Genomic DNA, 21,062 nt, shown 5'->3' with positions numbered 1-21,062 from the left:
CCGAAAAGTAAACTGGATCTTACAATCGACAGCATGCATTTGCTCGTAAGGCCAGGTTTTAGCTTGGTGGAAAGCCAGAAAAGGTGGGGCTAGGCAGGCTCCTGTTGACAGAGCACCACCAAAGAGAAAGCACTTTGTAAAAGACGAGACGTGGAGCTTTGTCCCTAAAAGACATAGAGTGTCTCATAGGGGATTAGGTGCTCCTACAGGCCAGATCTTGGGAGCCTGGGAAGTACAGGAAGTTGCTTCAGCGGAGCAAGGAAGGGGATAATAGGCTTTGTATGGCCTGACCTGGTCAAGAAAAAAAAGCCATCTGCTTTTTTCTTGCTGCCCCCTGCACTTTCAGTTATGTTTGTATCCTGCTGTATATGTGAGTCACTGACTGGTTGGGCAAACCCTGTGGTTGTTAAGGCAGCATGTCCAATAACAGCCTCCCCTTGTTGATAATGACTTGGTGCCTCATCTTTGTGGTTGCGTACAAACTTCTGGGGCTCTTGCTGTTGTGGGTGCTCAAGTCCAGAAACAGGGGAGCTTAAATCACCCCATTCTAGCATGAGAGACAACTGTTGAGTTATGTATATTGCATCCATCCTGCCCTCTGTGTCTGCTTCAGGAGCATTCCACCAATCTCTCCTCTTCTTTTAACAGCAAGAGAACGCTATTCTGACTATGGAGCTGCGGAATTACTTCTCTCTCTACTGTCTGCACCAAGAGACCCAACTGATCCACATTTACCTTCCTCTAACATCTCACATCTTGGGGGCCTTTGTCAATTCACAGATCCAAGGTCACAAGGAGGTGAGCACCTTTAAAAATAATTGCTGTTACAGTCATACCTTGGATCCTGAATGCCTTTGTACTTGGACGTTTTGGCTCCCGAACACTGAAAACCCGGAAGTGAGTGTTCCGGTTTGCGAATGTTGTTTGGAACCCCAACATCCGATGTGGCTGGCGCAGCTTCCGATTGGCTGCAGGAGCTTCCTGCAGCCAATCGGAAGCCGCGCTTTGGTTTCCGAACGGACTTCCAAAACTGATTTCATTTGACTTCCAAGATACGATTGTACAGTGGTACCTCGGGTTACATACGCTTCAGGTTACATACGCTTCAGGTTACAGACTCCGCTAACCCAGAAATAGTACCTCGGGTTAAGAACTTTGCTTCAGGATGAGAACAGAAATCAGGCTCCAGCAGTGTGGCAGCAGCAGGAGGCCCCATTAGCTAAAGTGGTGCTTCAGGTTAAGAACAGTTTCAGGTTAATTACAGACCTCCAGAACAAATTAAGTATTTAACCCGAGGTACCACTGTATTATTTATTCAGTTGTTTCTCACAGGAGCCCAGAATGGAAAACAAAACAGCACAAATTTTTAAACATATTTGCAGCCTATCTGTATATCTTTCTGTGTCTATATAAATAGATACTTGATGGGCGATCGTTCCTTTCAGCTTCTGCCAGTTTGGTTTTTTTAAGTGTCCCCCGTGAGAATTCCCAGTTCTTTTTGGGTTTGGTGAAGGCAGAATTCCCTCTAAGCCAGTGTGTATTTATTTATCAATGAATGCATGGGACCGGCAACCCAGTGTTGCGGAGTAGAGAGTTCCTTGTTCTGGGTTTGTGCCAGTCAGCCAGGATACTCCACTCCCACCCCCTCCACAACATTTTCCATATCTCTCTCCATATTGCTGTTTCCAAAAGAGCAATTTACCAATGGCAACAAGCGAGCTGCTTTGAAGCAGTACAAGGCTTGAAAAAGTTAAGGGTTCAGTCTTCTGTGTAATGCTTCTGTAAAAGTTTGGCTTACTCTTGAGGCTTGCTTCCCCCGCCCCGCAACGCTGCCTTGGGTGTAGCCCCTCAAGGACCTCGCTGACTTGCCTGAATGCCAAATTGTGCCCTTCTCTCCTCTTCTCCGTGGTATGCCCCATGGAGGACCTTAAGGTCCATAAATAGCAACACCCTAGAGGTCCCGGGCCCTAAGGAAGTTAGATTAGCCTCAATCAGAGCCAGGGCCTTTTCAGCACTGGCTCCGGCCTGGTGGAACGCTCTGCCTCATGAGACCAGGATCTGATTTCTTTCTGCAGGGCCTGTAAGACAGAGTTGTTCTGCCTGGCCTTTGGCTTGGAGTCAATCTGATTCTCTCCCCCTCTTTTTTCCTTTCTCCTCCTGTGATGAGGCTGCATTTTAATGTTGTATTTTAATCTTGTTTTTAAATTGTATTCATTCAACTTGTTTTTATTATTGGTTGTTAGCCGCCCTGAGCCTGGCCTTGGCTGCGGAGGGCGGGGTATAAATAAATTTATTATTATTATTATTATTATTATTATTATTATTATTATTATTATCATCATCATCATCATCATCATCATCATCCTCCCTTTAGATGAGCAAAGTCTGGAATGAACTGAAGCCGAAGCTGAGCTGCCTTTTCTCCGGATCAAGCAACTTGCCAGCTCTACCCTTGTCCTCCCAGGAAGTCAACTTCTTTCCCAGTTAATGCTTTTGGACTGTGGGGCGTGGCAGGGAGCGAAAGGGAGGAGCTTGTTCTCCTGCGCATACGGATGTCGAGAAGTCTCCTCCCATTGGCTATATTAGTCCTTGTTGTTTCGTTTTGCTGCTTTGAGCTGCTCCATGATATATGGGCTGCCGGGAAATGTGACAGTGCGTAGAGCAAGAATGAGCAAGTTCAAACGGTTGTTATCTCCGCTTCATCAGTTTTGCTTGTGCGTACAGCCCCTTCGTGCGACTGATCAAACACAGCAGTGACTCTTTCACTCACTTGTTTCCCATTCATCCGAACCAGGAAGCTGTGGTTAGCAGCTTTGGAATAAGCCACAATAGTAAACCATGGTGTGATGTTGGCTTAATGTACTGGCCTGCTCTGAAGCTGTTGACCATACTGTAATTTGCCAGTTTGGGTGAAATGGGCAAATCACATTAATGGAAGACTTCCTGACTTGCTCAAGTGGAAGGAGGCACAACGAGGCTGTTTGTTCAGCCAAAAGGCTTATTCAGATCTTGGTATTAATCTGAGAGTTGAGCATCAGTCTCTCACCTTTAATATTGTTTTTGAAGGATTCTGGGGTGACGATGAATTTCTTTGCTCCAAAAGCTTTGGTTTTATTCTCTGCTAGGAGCCTTCTGTTGCTGATACACTCTTCAATTTGAATATTTTTGGAGTTTATTGATTGGCCCTAGGAAAGCAGCTCTTTTGCAGAGTAACTATCCTCAAAGGATTCTTGTGAGTTTTTATTTTATTTTATTAAGGGAGGGACCAGCACTCAGTGGTCACAGCTCCCAGATCCAGTGCTTGCCATCTCTCATCAGAAGGCTCATGCAGCAGGTGAAGGTTGGGGGGGGGGTCCTTCTCTGCCTGAGGCTCTGGAGGGCCACTGTCTGCCAGGCAAGACAGGACTGGGCTAGATGGGCAATAGTCTGATCTGGCATAAGGCAGCTTCCTATGTGCCTTGCTTTATATGTTCCCGAGAATGCAGGTGGCAAATGTGAGGGTGAGCAGAATGCCATGGCCAAATCTGTCCCCAAGTGGGTTGCTACCCAAACACCTGCCCAAAGACACAAAAGCTGTGTACACGCTCCTATTTACTCTGCATCAAGTGTGCTCCTACAGTGTGTTTGGGAAGTGGTGAGCATGCGACGTTATCCACAAGCCATATCTACGGCCATCTGCCATGGATGCTGTAGTTGAGATTCCTGAATTCCAGGGGGTTGGACTAAAGGGCCTTTGGGGTTCCCTTCCAACTCTACAATTCTATGACCCGTTCATTCCTTATAGAGTACTGCAGTTTGGTGCATTTCCCTCCAAACCGGCTTCAATTTGAATTGAGAAAAGGACAATCGAGTTGTTTTTTCAGGTGGTATCATATAAACAGTCACAATGTGCAGAAAGGGAGCTGCGCCGGTGGCATTAGGGCAGTGTTTTTCAACCTTTTTTGGGCAAAGGCACACTTGTTTCATGAAAAAAATCACGAGGCACAACACCACGGTGTGCGGAGAGGGAGATGTCAGAGCCCCGCTGCTCTCTATGGGGAATCGGATGAGAGCGGACCGCCTGTCTGCTCTCATCCGATCCCATCCGATCTGATCCCCACCCAGGACGGATGGAAAATAGGGTGTACACAGTCCGGCGCCCGCCTAGTGGGCGGAAATTTGACTTTTTTTAAAAAAAAATCTTTCGAATTTTTCAATTTTTCCCACGGCACACCAGGCAACATCTCACGGCACACTAGTGTGCCGCGGAACAGTGGTTGAAAAACACTGCATTAGGGCATACCAGCAGTTCACGTTGGCTGTGGCAGTTGATACCTTTGCCACCTCACACTTCTTAAAAGTGGTTCTCCAGCAAAACCAACAGCTGACCAGGGACCAAAGGGACAGTTGAAATTTCTTTTGCATATGCTTCTGTTCCAGCGTGGTGTGCTTGCAGTGATGTACACATGCAAGGAAGTTGTGTCCTTTTCTGGGTAAACATCCTCTCCAAAATATATCAAATGCAAATGGTGAAAACCAGGACAGGAAGATGTAATGTGGAATATCTCCATTAAAGGCTGTCTTTAGAAAGCCATGCAGAATATAAGAATAATTTGTATATCACACTTATTTCCAAATGGGACTAACGAAGTCAAAAAAGATTTTAGCATTCCACAAAGGAGTGAGGCACAGATTTCAAAGCTGCTAAACTGAGATAGTATCAAATACTACCCAACCAAGTATAATGCCTTAAGGATGAATTAAAGAGAAAATCAACAATGAATTGAACAAGCAAATATATTAACTTCACACACTTTAGTGTTTGCTATTTTACTGGCTGGGAGATTTATTAGTCCGATTTAGAGATATAGATAAATACATTTTAATATATTCTGAACTGCTTTCTGATATGGTCTGTTAATTCAGATATCTTGCGGTTTATATTTTTCGCTAGTATGCATTTCATATATTTTATCTGTTTGGTTGTGTTTTGTCTCCCACATTTTCGGTGCTTTAAAAAAAATTATCTACATATGCATACTGCAGTATGGAAGTATGCAGCCATCAACCGTTTTTCGGAAGCATGACATGGGGATCACACTGGAAGCAGCCCCATTATTTCCAGCTTCAAAAGGTGTGTGAAGCGTTTGCTTCATTCTTCCCTTCAGAATCGCAAGATATGTGTGGTTGAGGAGGAGAATGTAATGGCTGCCCCTCACTGTCAGATACCTTGGCAGGAGGCTGTATCCTTATCAATAGACCCCAGTACAGAATGCAATGAAAGCCCCTCTATTCGAATTTCTGACCCAGCTCTCCTTCCACTTGATGTAATGGCGGCTTGTTTCAATTACTGGGAAAGATGGATCTTAACTTTGACATTCAAAGGGGCCTCCTCCTCTCCAGGGTCAGGCTCTGGAAAACAACCACCGCCCCCCCCCCCACAAGTTTGCAGCAGGAATGGTGTCTGTGATGTCACCAGGATAACTTCCCCTTAATCCACACAGTGCATAGCAGGTGAGGGAAGGCGAAGGATAAATGTGTAGCCAGGTTAATGGTACAGTGGTACCTCGGGTTACATACGCTTCAGGTTACAGACTCCGCTAACCGAGAAATAGTACCTCGAGTTAAGAACTTTGCTTCAGGGTGAGAACAGAAATCATGCTCTGGCGGCGTGGCAGCAGCAGGAGGCTCCATTAGCTAAAGTGGTGCTTCAGGTTAAGAACAGTTTCAGGTTAAGAACGGACCTCCGGAACGAATTAAGTTCTTAACCCGAGGTACCACTGTATTGTGCTGGTTGTTTTTTTTAAATTATGAGACTAAAAAGCAGGCAGACCCACTGTAGCATTGGGAGTGGGATTAAACTAGTGGGTGAAACATAGTTGGATTGACTGGTCTGTAATCTTGCAAATTGCAGAACCAGATTCATACTGCAAATGGACATTTTGTGTTAGATCTGCCTTCGTTGAGGGATCTGTGTGTTTCATAGATAAAATATATAAGATGGAGGTCCTGGCTCCGTCTCCACAGGCTTCTTTGCCTTCTTGGGACCATATTTTAAAACAAATCTACATGTGCCTTAACAGTACACTTCCCTCAATGTAAATATAGGTCTGTTAGTTTTTGAAACACCTGTTTTGTCCTTTATGACTGGAGGGATTCGCAGCCTTTTCTCCAGACTTCCCTCCTTTCCTTGCCTTGTTTCCCCACCCCCCACCCCGAGGGGCAACCTCCTGGTTTCTCCTCCTTTAAATAGCTATCAGAAGCTACAGGCCACTCCCCGATGCAGGGAATAGCTCTGACCAACACAAGGACCTCATCAGTGTCCAACTCTGGTGTCGGGATATTTCACCTGCTTAGGACCAAACCGATGGCTCAGGTAGGCCTTGGGGCTTTCTCCTTGCCTATAAGTTAAGGGCTACTTGTGCTGGCTCCTTGCCTATAAGTTAAGGGCTACTTGTGCTGGCTGGGGCTGGCAGTAGCTGTTCTCCAAAGGGCACCAGGTTGGTCATGCCTGGTTTAAGCACACTGCCTAGGGGGACTCGGGCTGCAAACCAGCCTGAAGGCCTGCAAAGTGCACATTTCTACTTTTTTTTGCAGAAAAACTGACCTGCCTTTTCCTTTATATGTTAAAATAGTATATTTTTGAAAGAGTTTATATTGCAAATTAAAAGTATTAATCTTATTTCTTCAAGCTTGAGCAGCCAGCAAGGTTTCGTTTTGTTTGTTGGTAACAAGAGGGCAGGCATAAGCTGCCAATGGTGCCTTCGCCTTCTTCAGGAGGACCAAACTGGCTTAATTGCTTAATTGCGCATGCGCCACATGAAATGGGCGTTTTTGCAGCATCTGAAAAGCCATCATCTTCTTGTATTCCATTTTATACACAAGTCCCTTTTGGACTTGGTGGGACTTGCTTCCCAGTGAGCACAGGAGTGCATGGCTCTGAACGTACATGTTTACTCTGAAGTAAACCCCACCAAAATCAGTGTGGTTTACTCATTCATGTGCACATAACTTTATGGCATTAATGGGTGACTGAGACAAACGCCTTTAATGTGGTTTTAGTTTTCCTCCAGCTTTGCCTAGTCAAAGGACAGCTGCCTAAAACTGCTAGTCCAAGAGGTAGCTCTTGTTGGACAGAAAATCTAGTCTCTACTTGGAGAGCAGTTTTTTATGTGTTCACTCTTTTGGGGAAGCCACATCCATGTAAGAAATGAGAATAGCTCTGCAGTGTGTAAATGTCTTAAGCCTTAAAAGGGAAGTTATATTTCAACAGCAAAACTCTGAATGCCAGGTGGAACAACTGGCAAACTCTCAACTCTTTAACCTCTCCTCTCCCCTTTAGAAACTGCCAGTTGATAAGGGGTGCTTTCCCCCTCAGTATTTTTGCAAACTTCATGTCTCCTTCTCACTTTGCATAGTGTTTTTTGTTTTGCTTTTTAAAAAGAAATAAAGCACTTTATCAAACTGCAGGAATTGGAGAACGTCTTACTACAGCTGATAAACTAAAAAAAAAAATGTTTACAGATTTTATGACTATCCAAAAAAATAAAATAAGAATCTATCAAATGTTACAAAAATGTGTGTTCGTGAATGATGTATAAAACTTGTATTAAAAAAAATTTAAAATTTATTTCAGTTGAAAAATTTATTACTCGTCTTTGAGATGGTGTCAGGGTGCTTGGCTACTCAAGCCTCTTTATGTGTGACAGGTTATTTCTTGGCTGCGTGTGGAGCAATGAACACTCAAACTGAGGAGATTGAACGACAGACATTTAAAACAGAAGAAATAAAAGGGCACTTTAAAACTGACGTATTCTCACTGTCTTTTAGTTATGATAAGAGGGATCTGCTTTGGGCTGTTTGCCCTCTTAGATTTTCTTTCCTAAAGGCTACTTATTCTTCTACAAATGCTGGGAGACGCCCAAGTCTGCAGATAGCTTCCTCTTTGCATGTGGATGGCACCATTTTGGTTCTGTGCAGATTACCGTATAGAACTGCGATTGCTATTAGAATATATACATCCCTGCATGTTCAGAGGCAAGATGCTAGTGAATACTAGTTGCTAAGAGCGGGAAAAGGCTGGGAGTCTTTTATGCACTGCTAGTAGGTGTTTTGGAATTCTCCAGTTGACCACATTGAGAAAAACAGTATGTTGGGACTTTTATTTTTAACACAAACTACACCTGGAAGCGATGCATCATGCCCTGAAGCGACTCACTAGTCTCTTTCCTGCTTGCCATTACAGTCAATAAAACTTCTGCATAGAAGTGGTCGCCTTTGGGATGTGCAGCTTCTGTCCATAACCACTACCGGGAAGGAGAAAAAAGCTAAGCCACTTAATGTGCAACCAGTTTAACAGCTACTCAATAACGGAGGAGCTGGACCCTAAACATGATACAGAAAGACAACACTATTTAAAGAAGGCACTAACCCGGCTTTTGCTGCAAAGTGAAATTGTTGGCCTATGTGTTGAAATAGGAACAATCGGCAGTTAGGCAGTTGTGCATGCCTAAGAAGTGTTGCCCTTTGTCTCCTGCAAGAGAGCAGCTGCCCTGCTTTGTCGCTAGCCTCACACTTGCGGGAGAGAGTTGTTTCCTTCGCTGTGGAGCTGGTGGAAAGGGTCATTTGTGTCAAGTTCTTAACTGCTTGGTTCTCGGCCAATATGGCCAGTGGTTCACATCTCAGCCATGAAGTGCTTAACGTTCTTGGTCTGCTCTTATATCGTCTCCACTTCTTTCAGGGTGTATTCTAAGATAGTGTCCTGCCCCTGGAACTTAAAGTAGCCAAGGAACTTCTTCTTCTGGAGCAGAAGAGGAAACCAGTAGATATCATCTGGCCACATGTTCTTGAAAGGCACCTGGTCAAGGTCAAACCATTGTGGACGCATTTCTGCAGGGAAGCGGGAACATGCACACAAGGGAAGAAGGATTAAGGACCGAAACAGATCTTCTTTAAATTATTTTTGGTCTCTGCACTCACCCCATGTCTGCTAAGTTTGTGGATTGATGATAAAACTTTCACCAGAAACAAAGATGAAGCAAAGGAAAACTGTATGCACATACCAGGGGACATGCTACATCTCTCTCAAACCACTTTCTACAAAACAGCGGATCCTGGTGTTCAAGTTAGTTGGCCTCTAGAAAGGACCTCCCCTTCCCTCCTGTGGTTTCCACCAGCTGGCATTCAGAAGTACTTACTGCCTCTGACAGCAGAGACAGAACACAGCTATGATGGTTTGCAGCCACTCCTCCCACACTACACGGTCTGCAATAACTGGACTTTTCTGAGCAGTTAAAGGTGTGCTCATTTAATGCACGGTGCAGCCTTACTCCTCACAAGTTCTAGCCAAATAACTACATGAGCTGGTTGGGTGATGAAAAGATGAAACCATCCCGTGTCCCCAGTAACCCTGGAGGTGGGTGGGTGGGTGGAATTCTTTAGCTGAAAGATGCAGCACTTCATGCTTGTAAGATTGGGGAAAGTAGAAAGGAATTAAAAGGGCAGGTATGACTCTTCCACTCCCAACCACATTCCTACCATCGCTTTCCGTGGGGTCTCCTTGAAAACTGTCGGTGCGGAAAATATGGACTTCCATCAGCTCAGTGTTGCCCACAAACTCAAAAGTTATCTGTCCCATCTTCTGCAAGGTGTCCACCATCAGTCCACTCTCTTCCTTTAGCTCCCTGAATATAACGAGCAAGGTTAATTTTGCAGTAAGTGTGCATGAGCTAATTGATGCTTCTGTTTTCCAAAAAAAAAGACTTCCCCAACAATAATGACACAGATCTCATTGAAAAACTGTGGGGCATTTGGCCTGGATTCTTCCACCTGACTTCACCTGATTATACCAACGCCAATATACCGTATTGGCCCTAATATAAGACGCACCCGCAAATAAGCTGCACCCTGAGTTTTAAAGGCTTATTTGTGGGTACGGCCAGCTTCCTGGCACTCCCACCCTGAATGGGGCATGGGGGGGCGCCCAGTTCCAAGTGCGCTGTGCGCCTGCCTCCCGGCACTACCTCCCCAAGCTAGTGCTGGTTGCCCCCATCCAGGGTGGTACCGCCGGGGGATGGGCGGCAGCCAGCGCTTGGTGCCTCGCTGCCCAAGCTGGTGCTGGCACCCAGTTTCAAGCATGCTGTACACCCGCCTCCCGCCACTACTGCCCTGAACGGGGGGCAGCCAGTGCAGGCTTGGGGAGGTAGTGCCAGGAGGTGGCCGTGCAGCTTTGCCGGCCACCTCCCCCCCCCCGACAGCTCGGGGGAGGCTTCGGAGCGGCGCGCCATTGCCCCACACTCCCAGGCTGCTTCTAGGGGTGGGGGCAGAAAGCTGTGCCGCTTTGGTGGCATACGGTGGCGAATATAAGCTGCATATAATCCCTGTCGGAATTTGGGGGGAAAGTGTGGCTTATATTCGGGCTAATACGGTACAACAAAGCCAGCTACTGTAAGCATACTTAAGAGCTGGTTCAGATGCTATTTGGCATTATATGGGAAAGCCTGGTGTGAGCTTTAGAATCATGTGCTCTTGCCTTCTGCCCATGCCAGTGGGTATCTATCACTGTGTTGCCCATACTTTGGAAGCAGGCATTAATTGCAGTTTAAACTGTTCACTTTGTACCTGATGCTGGCAGATGGTTGTTTCTCAGCTCCCCTATTATTCTTCCAACTGAGAGAGAATTGCTAATACTGTACTCTGAAAGCCTGTGGGTGTTAATTAGACCTGTCTTTAGCTATGAGTAATGTGTCCTGTTGGATATTTCTGGCCGTCACTCCCCATCAGGGATAATGGGAACCCTGGGCAGGGGTTTCAGCATCACTCTGGCACCTCTCCGATAGCTTCCATTTTTCAGAATTGCCCCTTTGATTTAATGTTTTGGCTAGTTTTAGAAAACCTTCCTGGAACGTGATGGCAGCCTCTAAAAGAAGGCATTTCCCTCACAACAGAGCGAAAGCTTTGCCATGTACACTGCAGCAATTAGGCAGAAGAAGAAGAAGAAGAGGAGGAGGAGTTTGGATTTGATATCCTGTTTTATCACTACCCGAAAGAGTCTCAAAGCTACTAACCATCTCCTTTCCCCTCCTCCCCCACAACAAACACTCTGTGAGGTGAGTGAGGCTGAGAGACTTCAGAGAAGTGTGACTAGTCCCCAGGTATGGAGGCTGATCTTATTGACAAGTAGCATATTTTTGTTAGAAGCTCAGCAATTCCACATTTGAATTCTTTGAAAATTTTTGGGTTGATGCCAGCTGGACCCAGCAATTTGTCAGTTTTTATTTTGTCTATAAGGCCTAGAAATTCATCTCTCATCATCACCATTATCTGCCTCAGTTCCTCAGGCTATCCCTGAAGGAAGGAATTTTAATACATAAGGATATAAATGTTTGTTTTATACATTAAAATGTATATTTTTAAATGTTATTGTTTATATGACTGAATGTCTGTATTTTCTGTAAATAATATTTAAAACATGCCTATAATGAATAAACAATCTATTACAGGCACTAGGAAGACTGTGTTGGCCTGGTGTCATTTCAATCTTACCTTTTTGCTGCCTGCTCAACTGTCTCGCCAGGCTGCAGCTTCCCTCCAAATCCATTCCAGAGCCCAGCCCCAAATCCACGTTTTTTCATGCCCAGCAAGACTCGCCGTGGTTGCACCACCAGGACCAGAGTGAATACTTTTGTTGTCAGCATGCTTTAAGCTCTACAAAGGCAAGGAGACCAGCAGCAGATAATGTGTGCTCAGAATCAATGAAGCTTAGCAGACTACAACAGCTAGCAGATTTAACAACAGGTGTGGAAGGCGCAGTGGGACTTAGGGGAGCCACCGCTCTTCCGAAGCCCACATAAAGCCAATGTGGTATGCTTGTCAAAGTGCTGGACTGGGGGATTAGGGTTCAAATCCCCACCCAGCTCTGACCTTTGGTCAGTTTCTCAGCCTAACCTACCCCACAGGGTGGTTGTGGAAAATAAATGCAGGCTTATTGGCCAAATTAGAAAAATCACAAAATCTTTCTTGGAGCCAATTTATTCACCACACCAATCCATATATCACAAAATCATCATTATTATTTGTTAAACTTTATTAGTCGCTTGCCAGCCAAAAAGTCTCCAAAACATGTACATTGAAATATAACATAACTACATTATACCATAGAAAGGGAGGGGAATCATGTTATTATTAGCATATAAAGCCCATAACAAGTTGGGACCAGTTTACCCGTGAGATCACTTTACCCTACATCAGTGGCGTAGCGTGGGGGGTGCAGGGGGGCCCGGCCGCAACATCTGGGGGTTAGGGTTAGGGGGCGCAAATCCACGGGTTAGGGGGTGCAAATTACTTGCCTTGCCCCGGGTGCTGACAACCCACACTACGCCACTGCCCTACATGTGCCTATTTGACTGCTTTGATAGATGGAATTGGCACCACTAAAGGTGTCATATATGTAATACCCATTCTGCATTTTGCAAGAACTCAATTGCTTAGTACGGCAGCACCTGCACTTCAGAACGGCCTATTAGATCAGGCAGAAGCCTTCACCCTACTATTCTCAGCGCCTGTTAAAAACATTCTTGTTTCAACAAGCTGATCCAGACGTTTTAGAAAGTTGAGGTAATTTTAATTGGTTTAAGTATTTAACCTTTGTATGTTTTAAAGCAGGGTTGTGAATTTTTCTTGATTTGATTGTTTTACCATTTGTGAAGCACTTTGAGGCTTTTTCCTTTTCTTAAAGCAAGCGGTGTATTATATTTTATGAAATATATAAACAGATAAATAAATAGCACATTAATATTCCGTGCATAGGAGCCAACAACCTAGGGGTAAAGGCCCCTTTGCCCCTCCCAATAAAATATTTGAGGGGGCTGAGGCCCCCCCAAAGTTGATGGGCATTGCCATTCAAATGGTGTGCATGTGCCACGTCACGTGCTCAATTATGTGGGGGTGGGGCTTACCTCCCGCCAATATTTTATTTAAGTTGGCACCCCTGATGCCATGCAACATATTGGAGAAACAAGGCCCACCCCCCAGTCTCCCCCATCAGTAATAAAAAACATTAGCGGTGCATAAACAATAAACGAAACAATAAGCAAAATAATGCTCCCCCCCCCAGCACCAAATAATACGAAGCTACTTCGAGGACGTATTGGCTGCTCTAAAGAAGCTGTTGCCCTAAGAGGGGATTGTGGAATATCGCAGCCTTTAAATAATAATAATAATAATAATAATAATAATAATAATTTATTATTTATATCCCGCCCATCTGGCTGGGTTTCCTCAGCCACTCTGGGCGGCTTCCAACAAAATATTAAAATACAATGGTCTGTTAAACATTAAAAGCTTTAAAATATAGTCTTTCCTACCAGACCAAAGATCCCTGTGGCAGCTTCTCCAGCAAGGCGGGAAAATGCCACCCAGCGAGCAGGCGGGGACCTTCTGGAGGCGGTGCTTGCTAAGGAGGAAGAGGAAGAGCTTGCTCAAAAGAAGAAAAAGAAATGTTTAATTTTCTCTCTCTCTCTCTCTCTTTCAGCCCAGGTGCCAATGTGCGGCGGAACCCAGCGCACGAGGCGCCGTTCCCCGGAGGGACGCCTGAGGGAGCGTCCCAGGTCGGTGCAACACCCAAATGCGTCCCCCTCTCTAAGAAGCGGTCCTCGCGGAGGGAGAAGTCATGAGCCGGTAAGCAGCTGGAAGCGGGGCCAGACTCCCGGGAGCAGCGAGCGGCTCTCTTCCGGGCCGGGACCGGGGAGCGGCAGCCTGGCAACCCGCTCAGGGCGGCCGGCCGGCCGGGCGAAGGGTTGCCAGACGCCTCCGGGAGGGCAGCCTCAGCGCCCGCTTCCTCCCGCCGCCTTCCCTCTCTCTGCACCGCAGAGACGGCTAAAGATGCCTTAGTCGGCCGCTTGTATGGAGTTGCTGCTTGGGTTTGCACGTGGTGGAGTGGAAAACATTCGCCCTGTGAATCGTAGGATCATAGGATTGTGGGAGTTGGAAGGGACCCCGCAGGGTCATCTAGTCCAACCCCCTGCGATGCAGGAATCTTTTGTTCGAACCCACGACCCTGAGATTGGGAGTCTCATGCTCTAGCAACTGAGCTTCGCTCTTAGGCAGGTGCCCCCAAACTCTGCCCTCCAGATGTTTTGGGACTACAACTCCCATCATCCCTAGCTAACAGGACCAGTGGTCAGGGATGACGGGAATTGTAGCCCCCAAACATCTGGAGGGCCGAATTTGGGCGTGCCTGCTCTTGGGGATAGCGCTTGTTTGTGTTGCAAGAGGGACCGTTTGGGGTGAAAGGCATCAAATCGGCTCCCTCCCTCACCATGTTCCTCTCTAAGGTGCTGTCTGCAGTTTCCATAAGTATGTAAACCAAACTTTGCCAGCCCGGTGACCTCCAAATGTTTTGAACTACAACTCCCATCAGCCCCAGCGATCCACCTTTAGTAGGTGGCCCCTGGAAGACTGAGGGAATGTGGTCCCTCAAACTGGTGGCGTTAAAAGGAATCATGTGAGTTAAAAGGTGGGGATTCTACTTCCCATATGAAATTATAGCTGCCTTATTATCAAACTGACATGCTTCTGCACCTTTAAGACCAGTTTAACTTCCAGAAAGGCAGCAACCAAAGCTTTCTCCATCCCTGTACCTACTTGCTGGGAGTAGTTTCAACTGTTTGTTGTGTAGGATTGGGACTGCAGTATTCCAGCTATGTCAGAAATCCTGGACGTATGGCAGCCCTATTGTTGTGCAGCTTCTAAAGTTATGGGACCGCCTACGCATAAAGGATTATATGCTCCGTCTCGCCACACTATCAGAATGTTGACCTGAAAAAGTTAGCCTGATAAAACAGTAGTAATGAGGAAGTTTATACACAGGGGGTGTTGGGACTTCGCATAAATTGACCAGTGATAATTCTACCAGTGTGAGGCAGAGCAGAAAGAGCCAGACTTTAATCTAGGAAGCCTGGCTTCTGGTCCTTCCTCTGCTATGGGTTCATTGTGTCACCACAATGTTGAGCAGACCTGGACAAGTCTGTGTCAGTTGCATTTCTCTTCCGTAAATTGGGAAGAAATAGTGGCATGTTTCACAGGGTGTGTGTGTGGGGGGGATTGTGTACATTAAAAGCACAACACTTTGCAAATTAAGATTGCAATCTTACATCCTGATCCTATGCAGAGTTAGGGGGCAATCTAGCCACCCTGATCGACTATGGGGTGGCATAGCCATTGTCACTTCCATAGTTCTGCTACTTGCACCAGCCAGGATAGAAGGGTGGTGGGAAGTGGGTTAAAATTCAGTGGGTCCTGTGCCAGCCCAAGCTCCACTCCCTCCCTGCCACCAAAGTTTCCCATTTTCTAGTCTTCCTCTAGTAGTTTCTGCCCACCTTTTTGGATGGGCTCACTGGCAGGGGCACTGCCTTCCCTCCTGTGTCACTCAACGCACGTCACAGGGGCATACTGACGTGTCGTGCGGATTCTCCATGGCATGTGCATGCCACCGCGGGGGGGGGGGAGACCCCTTCATTGAAAATTTGGTGAGTCCTGGGCCCCGCCAGCCCTGCATAGATGGCACCTGTGCCACTAAGATGCTCCTTGCTGGCAGAGGCCAGTGGATCCAGGCAGGGATGAGGAGAAGGACACCTCATCCTTATGCAAACCCCTTCCAGCATGGCAGATTGGGGGTTTGGATTACAGAAGTGCATTTATTTTAGAAACAGAAAGGATGGGAAGGGTGTTGATAATCCAGACAATCAGGTGCCAAATTCTAGATTCGGGTCCATAGTCATCAGATGGGTTGTGCCCATTGAGCAGTAGAATAATTTGCCCTTCCCTCCCCGGTAGATACTGGAAAATGCCAAATCTTTTGCTTCAGCACCAGAGGATCCACACTGCTGTACAATTTCTGAAAAGCAAAACGGGAGCAGAGCATCGTTGGCTGGAGCGGCATTTCAGTGACCCTTATGTGAAGAAGGCCAAGAAGGAGCACTATCGTTGCCGGAGTGTCTACAAACTGCTTGAAGTAGATGACAAATACCGCATCCTTTGCCCTGGGCTGCGTGTGATAGACTGTGGCACGGCCCCTGGTGCTTGGGCTCAGGTTGCAGTCCAGAGAGTCAATGCTATGGGTTCTGGTGAGTGCATTTAGAACAGGAGCAGAGCACATGCGGCTCTACAGAGGTTGCTGAACTACAATGCCCATGACTTCTGATCATTGTGATGCTGTCTGGGGTTGATGGGTATTGGAGTCGAGCAGCACCTGAAAGACTGGACGTTTCCCATTCCTGAATTAAAATTATAGGTGGTCAGAGCCACAGCTGACCTGCCTTGTAATCTGTGACTCATTTCCACATTTAGTTGTAATTGCTGTGGGGCAGATGCGTCACAGCAGTGTGGACACCTGGCTTTATCACTTTCAAATAAAGCCACAAGTATTTAACCCTCATGGTTTTGCAATTTTTTATAATGTCCAAGCAGTGTCTTTTGAATCCTTGGAGACTGGAAAATGTTTCCTCAAGAAATGAGGCTGCAGGACTTATTTTGTCTCCTTCAGGACCTGTGGCCCTCCTTATGTGGCTGATCTGGTCAATGCATGGATATCCCCTAAAGTCCCATGTTGGAAGAGAGGCAGGCTATAAATTAAATGAATATATATTCAGTACTTGTTTCCTCCACCACCCTTGTTTCTAGTTGTCCTTTCCCATAGTTTATTTTAGCCTGTACTCTCTGTAGGAGTAGGGACCTGTTTTTCTGTTTGTCTGATTTTGTGCTTGTGAAAGCTCCCCATAAGATGTCATGATGGTCCTATAGCTGCTTGTCTATTTATAGCCATTTATCTTTAGCTAAATAAATAAACAATGTGACACATGATACTTGGCTGGGAACGCTCCCCCTTCTCCCCCTTGTCTTTTATAAATGCTGTTTCCATCCTTGCCAGAGAATTCATTTACTATCATGGGTTCTCCCTCTGGAAAACGAAGGTGAGGGTTGTCTCGGAGGAACTTGGTTTAATTCATTAATGTCAGTAAAAGTGCTCTGAAAGCGGAAAATGTTGTTGCTGGCTGACTCTTGAGTGGCTTGACGACAATACGAGACAGTGATAGATGAGGATGATTTCTGAAATATTGATCTTTACAGAAAGAATAGCTTGTTATGGGGAGGCTTGCTAAAAATATCGTTTATGGGCTGGAATGGATTCTTGTGCCAGGCGTGGGTGAGGCTGACAGAACTTAGTCAGCATCTGTGTAGGAAGGTTGTGGATAGTGAATGCGATGAAACTTCCTAAGGCAAGTTGAGAAGGAGGTATTTGTTCCCTGGTCTCTCCCAAGTCCTAGTCTGATGCTTCAGCCATTACACCCCACTGGATAGATTTCACATTTAAAGACTGCCTTCTTCGTTTGACACTTCTGTTTTCTAGATCCAGATGCCCCAATCGGCTTTGTTCTTGGAGTTGACCTCCTTCATGTTTTTCCTCTGGAAGGAGCAGTCCTCTTACCTCGCGCTGACATCACAGATCCAATGACCCAAAAGAAAATCCAGGAAGTGCTCCCTAAAGGGATGGTGGATGTTATCCTGAGCGACATGGCACCCAATGCTACTGGTATCCGGCAACTAGATCATCATAAGTTGATCCATCTCTGCTTGTCTCTTTTGGATCTGGCTCAGCACATTTTGGAACCTGGAGGAACCATGCTCTGCAAGTACTGGGATGGAGGGGAGAGCCATCTCCTGCAAAAGAGACTGATGCAAGACTTCCAGGAGGTGAAGACCTTAAAACTCCAAGCCAGTAGGAAGGAATCTGCCGAGAGATATTACCTGGCGAAATCATACAAACGAGCAGCCCGCAGGGCATCAGAAACATGAGCCACTGTGTGCGTGCTTTGTGTGGTACATTTGATGAAAGCTGCTGGTTGGTTTTAGTTGGCAGAGGGCTGTAAGTCCAGAGTTTTTGTGAAACAATGAGTATCTTTGGAGGGATGTGGACCTCATTTGCAAGCTATTGCAACAGATCTTCCCTTTGAAATAACCAGGAAATACGATTGAAGGGTGGTATAAAATATTTATAATAACTAAATAAAATCTAGATGTCATTAAGAGCCCAGTTCAGCTTTAACAACACACAAAACAGCACCAAGTGTTGGATAGATATTAGCCAGCTAGGAACCCCAGGGTTTCAGGCAAGAGTTCTTTCAAGCCCTACCTGGAGACACCTGAGACCTTCTGCATTCAAAGCAACTGTTCTGCCTCTGGACTGTGCCCCTTCCCCGCATACTCATTTAAAACTACAACATGGAGAGATATCAGTTGACAGATGTTTCCTTTGAAATAACTTTTTTTCTTAAGTGCCATTTGTACAAAGTGTAACGCTTATCGATGCAATGTGCTGCACTGTACAGTTATGCAACTTGTAACAATACATTTTTTTGGGGGGAAACATCCATGCTGAGATAGAACTTGTGTCATGTCCAGACCATCAGGTGCTTGTTCTCATCCTGCTTCCCTTTCCTTCAGATGGGGATGTTCAGAGGACACACTGAGGAACTTATTTGGGGAGGAGCACTAGAGGTTTAGCAAACCCATGTTGAAATGTGGTGGTTCACAGATCTTTTAAGAGGAAAAGGAATTGTAATCCTGACTGTGAGGCTGCCCTGCAAACAGGCTGGGGCAGAGAGGGCCCTAGTTTGCAGCCTCTGCCCCAAGAGTGGGAAACTTTTTCAGGCCTGTGACCAATGCTCCCTCTTTCCACACAATTGTCTTTCATCTTCTGGTTTGGAGGAGAGGGGAGAAAGGGCAGAAGGCTGGCTATCAAGGTTGGAGTGGGCTCAATGGTTGCTAGTTGCTACAGATGATGGGAAAGTAGCAATACTCTGCTGGCATTGCATGGGGTTGCAACTACTAATTGGTTGTTTGGATATGGGGAGTGAGAAGAAAGTGATCTGCCAAAACCCCGTGTGTTTCTGTCCCGACATGAGCGCAGGAAAACAACAATTTCGCTCCTCTGGTACTAAGTCATGGAGGGACTTCTTGCTGTCATGAAGTTCCAGTTTAAAGGACCAGGTAAAAGGTGAGAGGATAGACCAGCAACATCTCTCCCTCTGTTGAACGATCAGAATGTCTTTCCTGTGATAACCTTTATTAAAATTTATGGATTTCCTCAGTGTGCAGAGTTCTCTGTATTTCTCTATGGCCTCCAAAGCCATCTTACAGTACTTAATGCCCCTCTACCCACCCATCTCACTTCCTTGCTTCTTACCATTCCTTCTATTTTCAATTGATTTAATTAACAACAGAAGAAGAGCCTGCTGGATCAGGCCAGTGGCCCATTTAGTCCGGCATCCTGTTCTCACAGTGGCCACCCAGATGTCCCAATGGGAAGCTTGCAAGCAGGACCCAGGTTCAAGAGCTCTCTCCCCTCCTGGGGTTTTCAGCAACTGCCTCTGGCAGTGGAGACACAGCATAGCCATCACGGCTTGGAGCCACTGGCAGCCTTCTCCATGAATCTGTCTAATCCTCTTAAAGCCATCCAGGTTGGTAGGCATTGCTTGCTCACTGTGGGAGCGAGTCCCATAGTTTATTCTTTGGCATCGTGAACAAGTCCTTGGTGAAGTTAGCCTTGGTGAAGACGACGTTTTTATCCCCCAAAAAGTTTTTGATTCAGTTTCCACTGAAGTGAGGCTGCATTTTAATATTTTAATGTTGTGTTTTAATCTTGTTTTTAAAGCGGTATTTCATTCAATTGTGTTTATATTTGGTGTTAGACGCTCTGAGGAGGGCGGGGTATAAATACAATTTATTATTATTATTATTTGCTCTGATTCTTCCAGCATTCGTCTTCATTGAATATCTGCAAATTCTAGTGTTACAAGAGAGGGAGAGAACCTTTTCCTCTGTCCGCTTTCTATATGCCACACATAATTTTAAAAAGAAAGCCCTAATCTATGAACCCTCCTCCCACAGGAAGCAGTGATTGCCACCAACTTCGACGCTTTTAAGACTAGTGGGCAAATTCATGAAGAAAGATGATAATCATAATAATTTATTGAAATTATATACCACCCTTCATTTGAAAATCACAGGGCATTTCACAACACAAAAATACAGGATGAGAAGACATGATATGTAATAAGAGCAAGAACAAAAACAAACCAGGAACTCCTCTCTTACAGACACATTTAAAAGGCCGTAGAATGTTTAATCAGCCCAAGGCCTGGTTGAAGAGGAACACTTTTGCCTGGTGCAGAAATGTACGTAATGAAGGTGCCAGATAAATCTCCCTGGGAAGAGCATTCCACAAACGGGGAGCCACCGCAGAAATGGTCTGTTCTTGTGTTCCTCCCCTCTGGACCTCTGATAAGCCATTAGTTGCCATGGTGGCTGTGTTCAAATGCTGTGTTGTGTGTTTGCAGATAGCTCAGAGCATGAGACTCTTCATCTCAGGGTATGTGGGGCAAAAAGGTCCCTGCATTGTGGGGGGTTGGACTAGATGACCCTCAGGGTCCCTTCCAACTCTACAATTCAAGGATTCCACCTCCATAGTTGAGAGGCAGTAAATGCTTCTGGGTACCCGTTGCTGGAGACCACAGGAGGGGAGCGGTGCTTTTGTCCTGCTCCCTAGAAGAGACATCTGGTCGGCCACCATGAAGACTGCTGAACCAGAGGAGCCCTCTTGGTGGACCTGATCCAGCAGAATGCACTATATTCTCACATTCTCATTACGGCATGATGGCGTTTACTCAAGGGGAGGTGAAGCACCTCAGGGCTGCAGCCCAGGGCCGGATTTAGGTTTGATGAGGCCCTAAGCTACTGAAGGTTATGGGGCCCTTTATATATAAATGGACTCGGCCCAGTATACCTGAAGGAGCATCTCCACCCCCATCGTTCAGCCCGGACACTGAGATCCAGCGCCGAGGGCCTTCTGGCGGTTCCCTCATTGCGAGAAGCAAAGCTACAGGGAACCAGGCAGAGGGCCTTTTCAGTAGTGGCGCCCGCCCTGTGGAACACCCTCTTGTCAGATTGTCAAGGAAATAAACAACTATCTGACTTTTAGAAGACATCTGAAGGCAGCCCTATTTAGGGAAGTTTTTAATGTGTGA

General features: G+C 46.0%; 3 protein-coding genes across 4 annotated transcripts in view; 2 read left to right on the top strand and 1 right to left on the bottom strand.

Annotated features, from left to right (window-relative positions):
- The window catches only part of SNX8 (sorting nexin 8), a 35,559-nt gene extending 31,641 nt beyond the window's left edge, over positions 1-3,918 (top strand). The window contains exons 10-11 of the mRNA XM_081169620.1: positions 649-798; positions 2,375-3,918. Of these exons, the coding sequence (XP_081025746.1) occupies positions 649-798; positions 2,375-2,488 (264 nt within the window). The 3' untranslated portion in view covers positions 2,489-3,918. The remainder of the gene's footprint in view (positions 1-648; positions 799-2,374) is intronic.
- Positions 3,919-8,122: 4,204 nt separating this feature from the next.
- Positions 8,123-13,478, bottom strand: NUDT1 (nudix hydrolase 1). The gene is made up of 4 exons (XM_081169790.1): positions 13,344-13,478; positions 11,524-11,685; positions 9,517-9,662; positions 8,123-8,868 (listed from the first exon to the last, which is right to left on the bottom strand). Exons 2-4 carry the CDS (start codon positions 11,673-11,675, stop codon positions 8,696-8,698), a joined length of 471 nt encoding a protein of 156 aa, XP_081025916.1. The 5' UTR covers positions 11,676-11,685; positions 13,344-13,478; the 3' UTR covers positions 8,123-8,695.
- Positions 13,479-13,521: 43 nt separating this feature from the next.
- MRM2 (mitochondrial rRNA methyltransferase 2) lies at positions 13,522-19,126 on the top strand (the record flags this gene model as incomplete). 2 transcript variants are annotated; one of them, XM_081169731.1, is made up of 3 exons in its annotated part: positions 13,522-13,656; positions 15,845-16,103; positions 17,387-19,126. In XM_081169731.1, 3 exons carry the CDS (start codon positions 13,522-13,524, stop codon positions 17,830-17,832), a joined length of 840 nt encoding a protein of 279 aa, XP_081025857.1. In that variant the 3' UTR covers positions 17,833-19,126. The 2 variants fall into 2 exon arrangements, with proteins under 2 accessions (XP_081025857.1, XP_081025858.1); XM_081169732.1 differs by having other exon boundaries at positions 13,542-13,656; positions 15,814-16,103.
- Positions 19,127-21,062: the final 1,936 nt, after the last annotated feature.

This window comes from Podarcis bocagei, assembly GCF_964188305.1.
Source record: "Podarcis bocagei genome assembly, chromosome: 14".
Taxonomy (NCBI): Eukaryota; Metazoa; Chordata; class Lepidosauria; order Squamata; family Lacertidae; genus Podarcis; species Podarcis bocagei.
The sequence above is the reverse complement of the archived record's forward strand: the minus strand, read 5'-3'. Positions and strand labels throughout refer to the sequence as shown.

What these genes read in the sequence shown, in the direction of transcription:
- NUDT1 (XM_081169790.1), bottom strand. Translation starts at nt 11,675, where the DNA reads ATGCTGACAACAAAAGTATTCACTCTGGTCCTGGTGGTGCAACCACGG. An exon ending in GTTGAGCAGGCAGCAAAAAG is followed by an intron (nt 9,663 to 11,523) that starts GTAAGATTGAAA and finishes CGTTATATTCAG; the next exon opens with GGAGCTAAAGGAAGAGAGTG. An exon ending in AGACCCCACGGAAAGCGATG is followed by an intron (nt 8,869 to 9,516) that starts GTAGGAATGTGG and finishes GCTTCCCTGCAG; the next exon opens with AAATGCGTCCACAATGGTTT.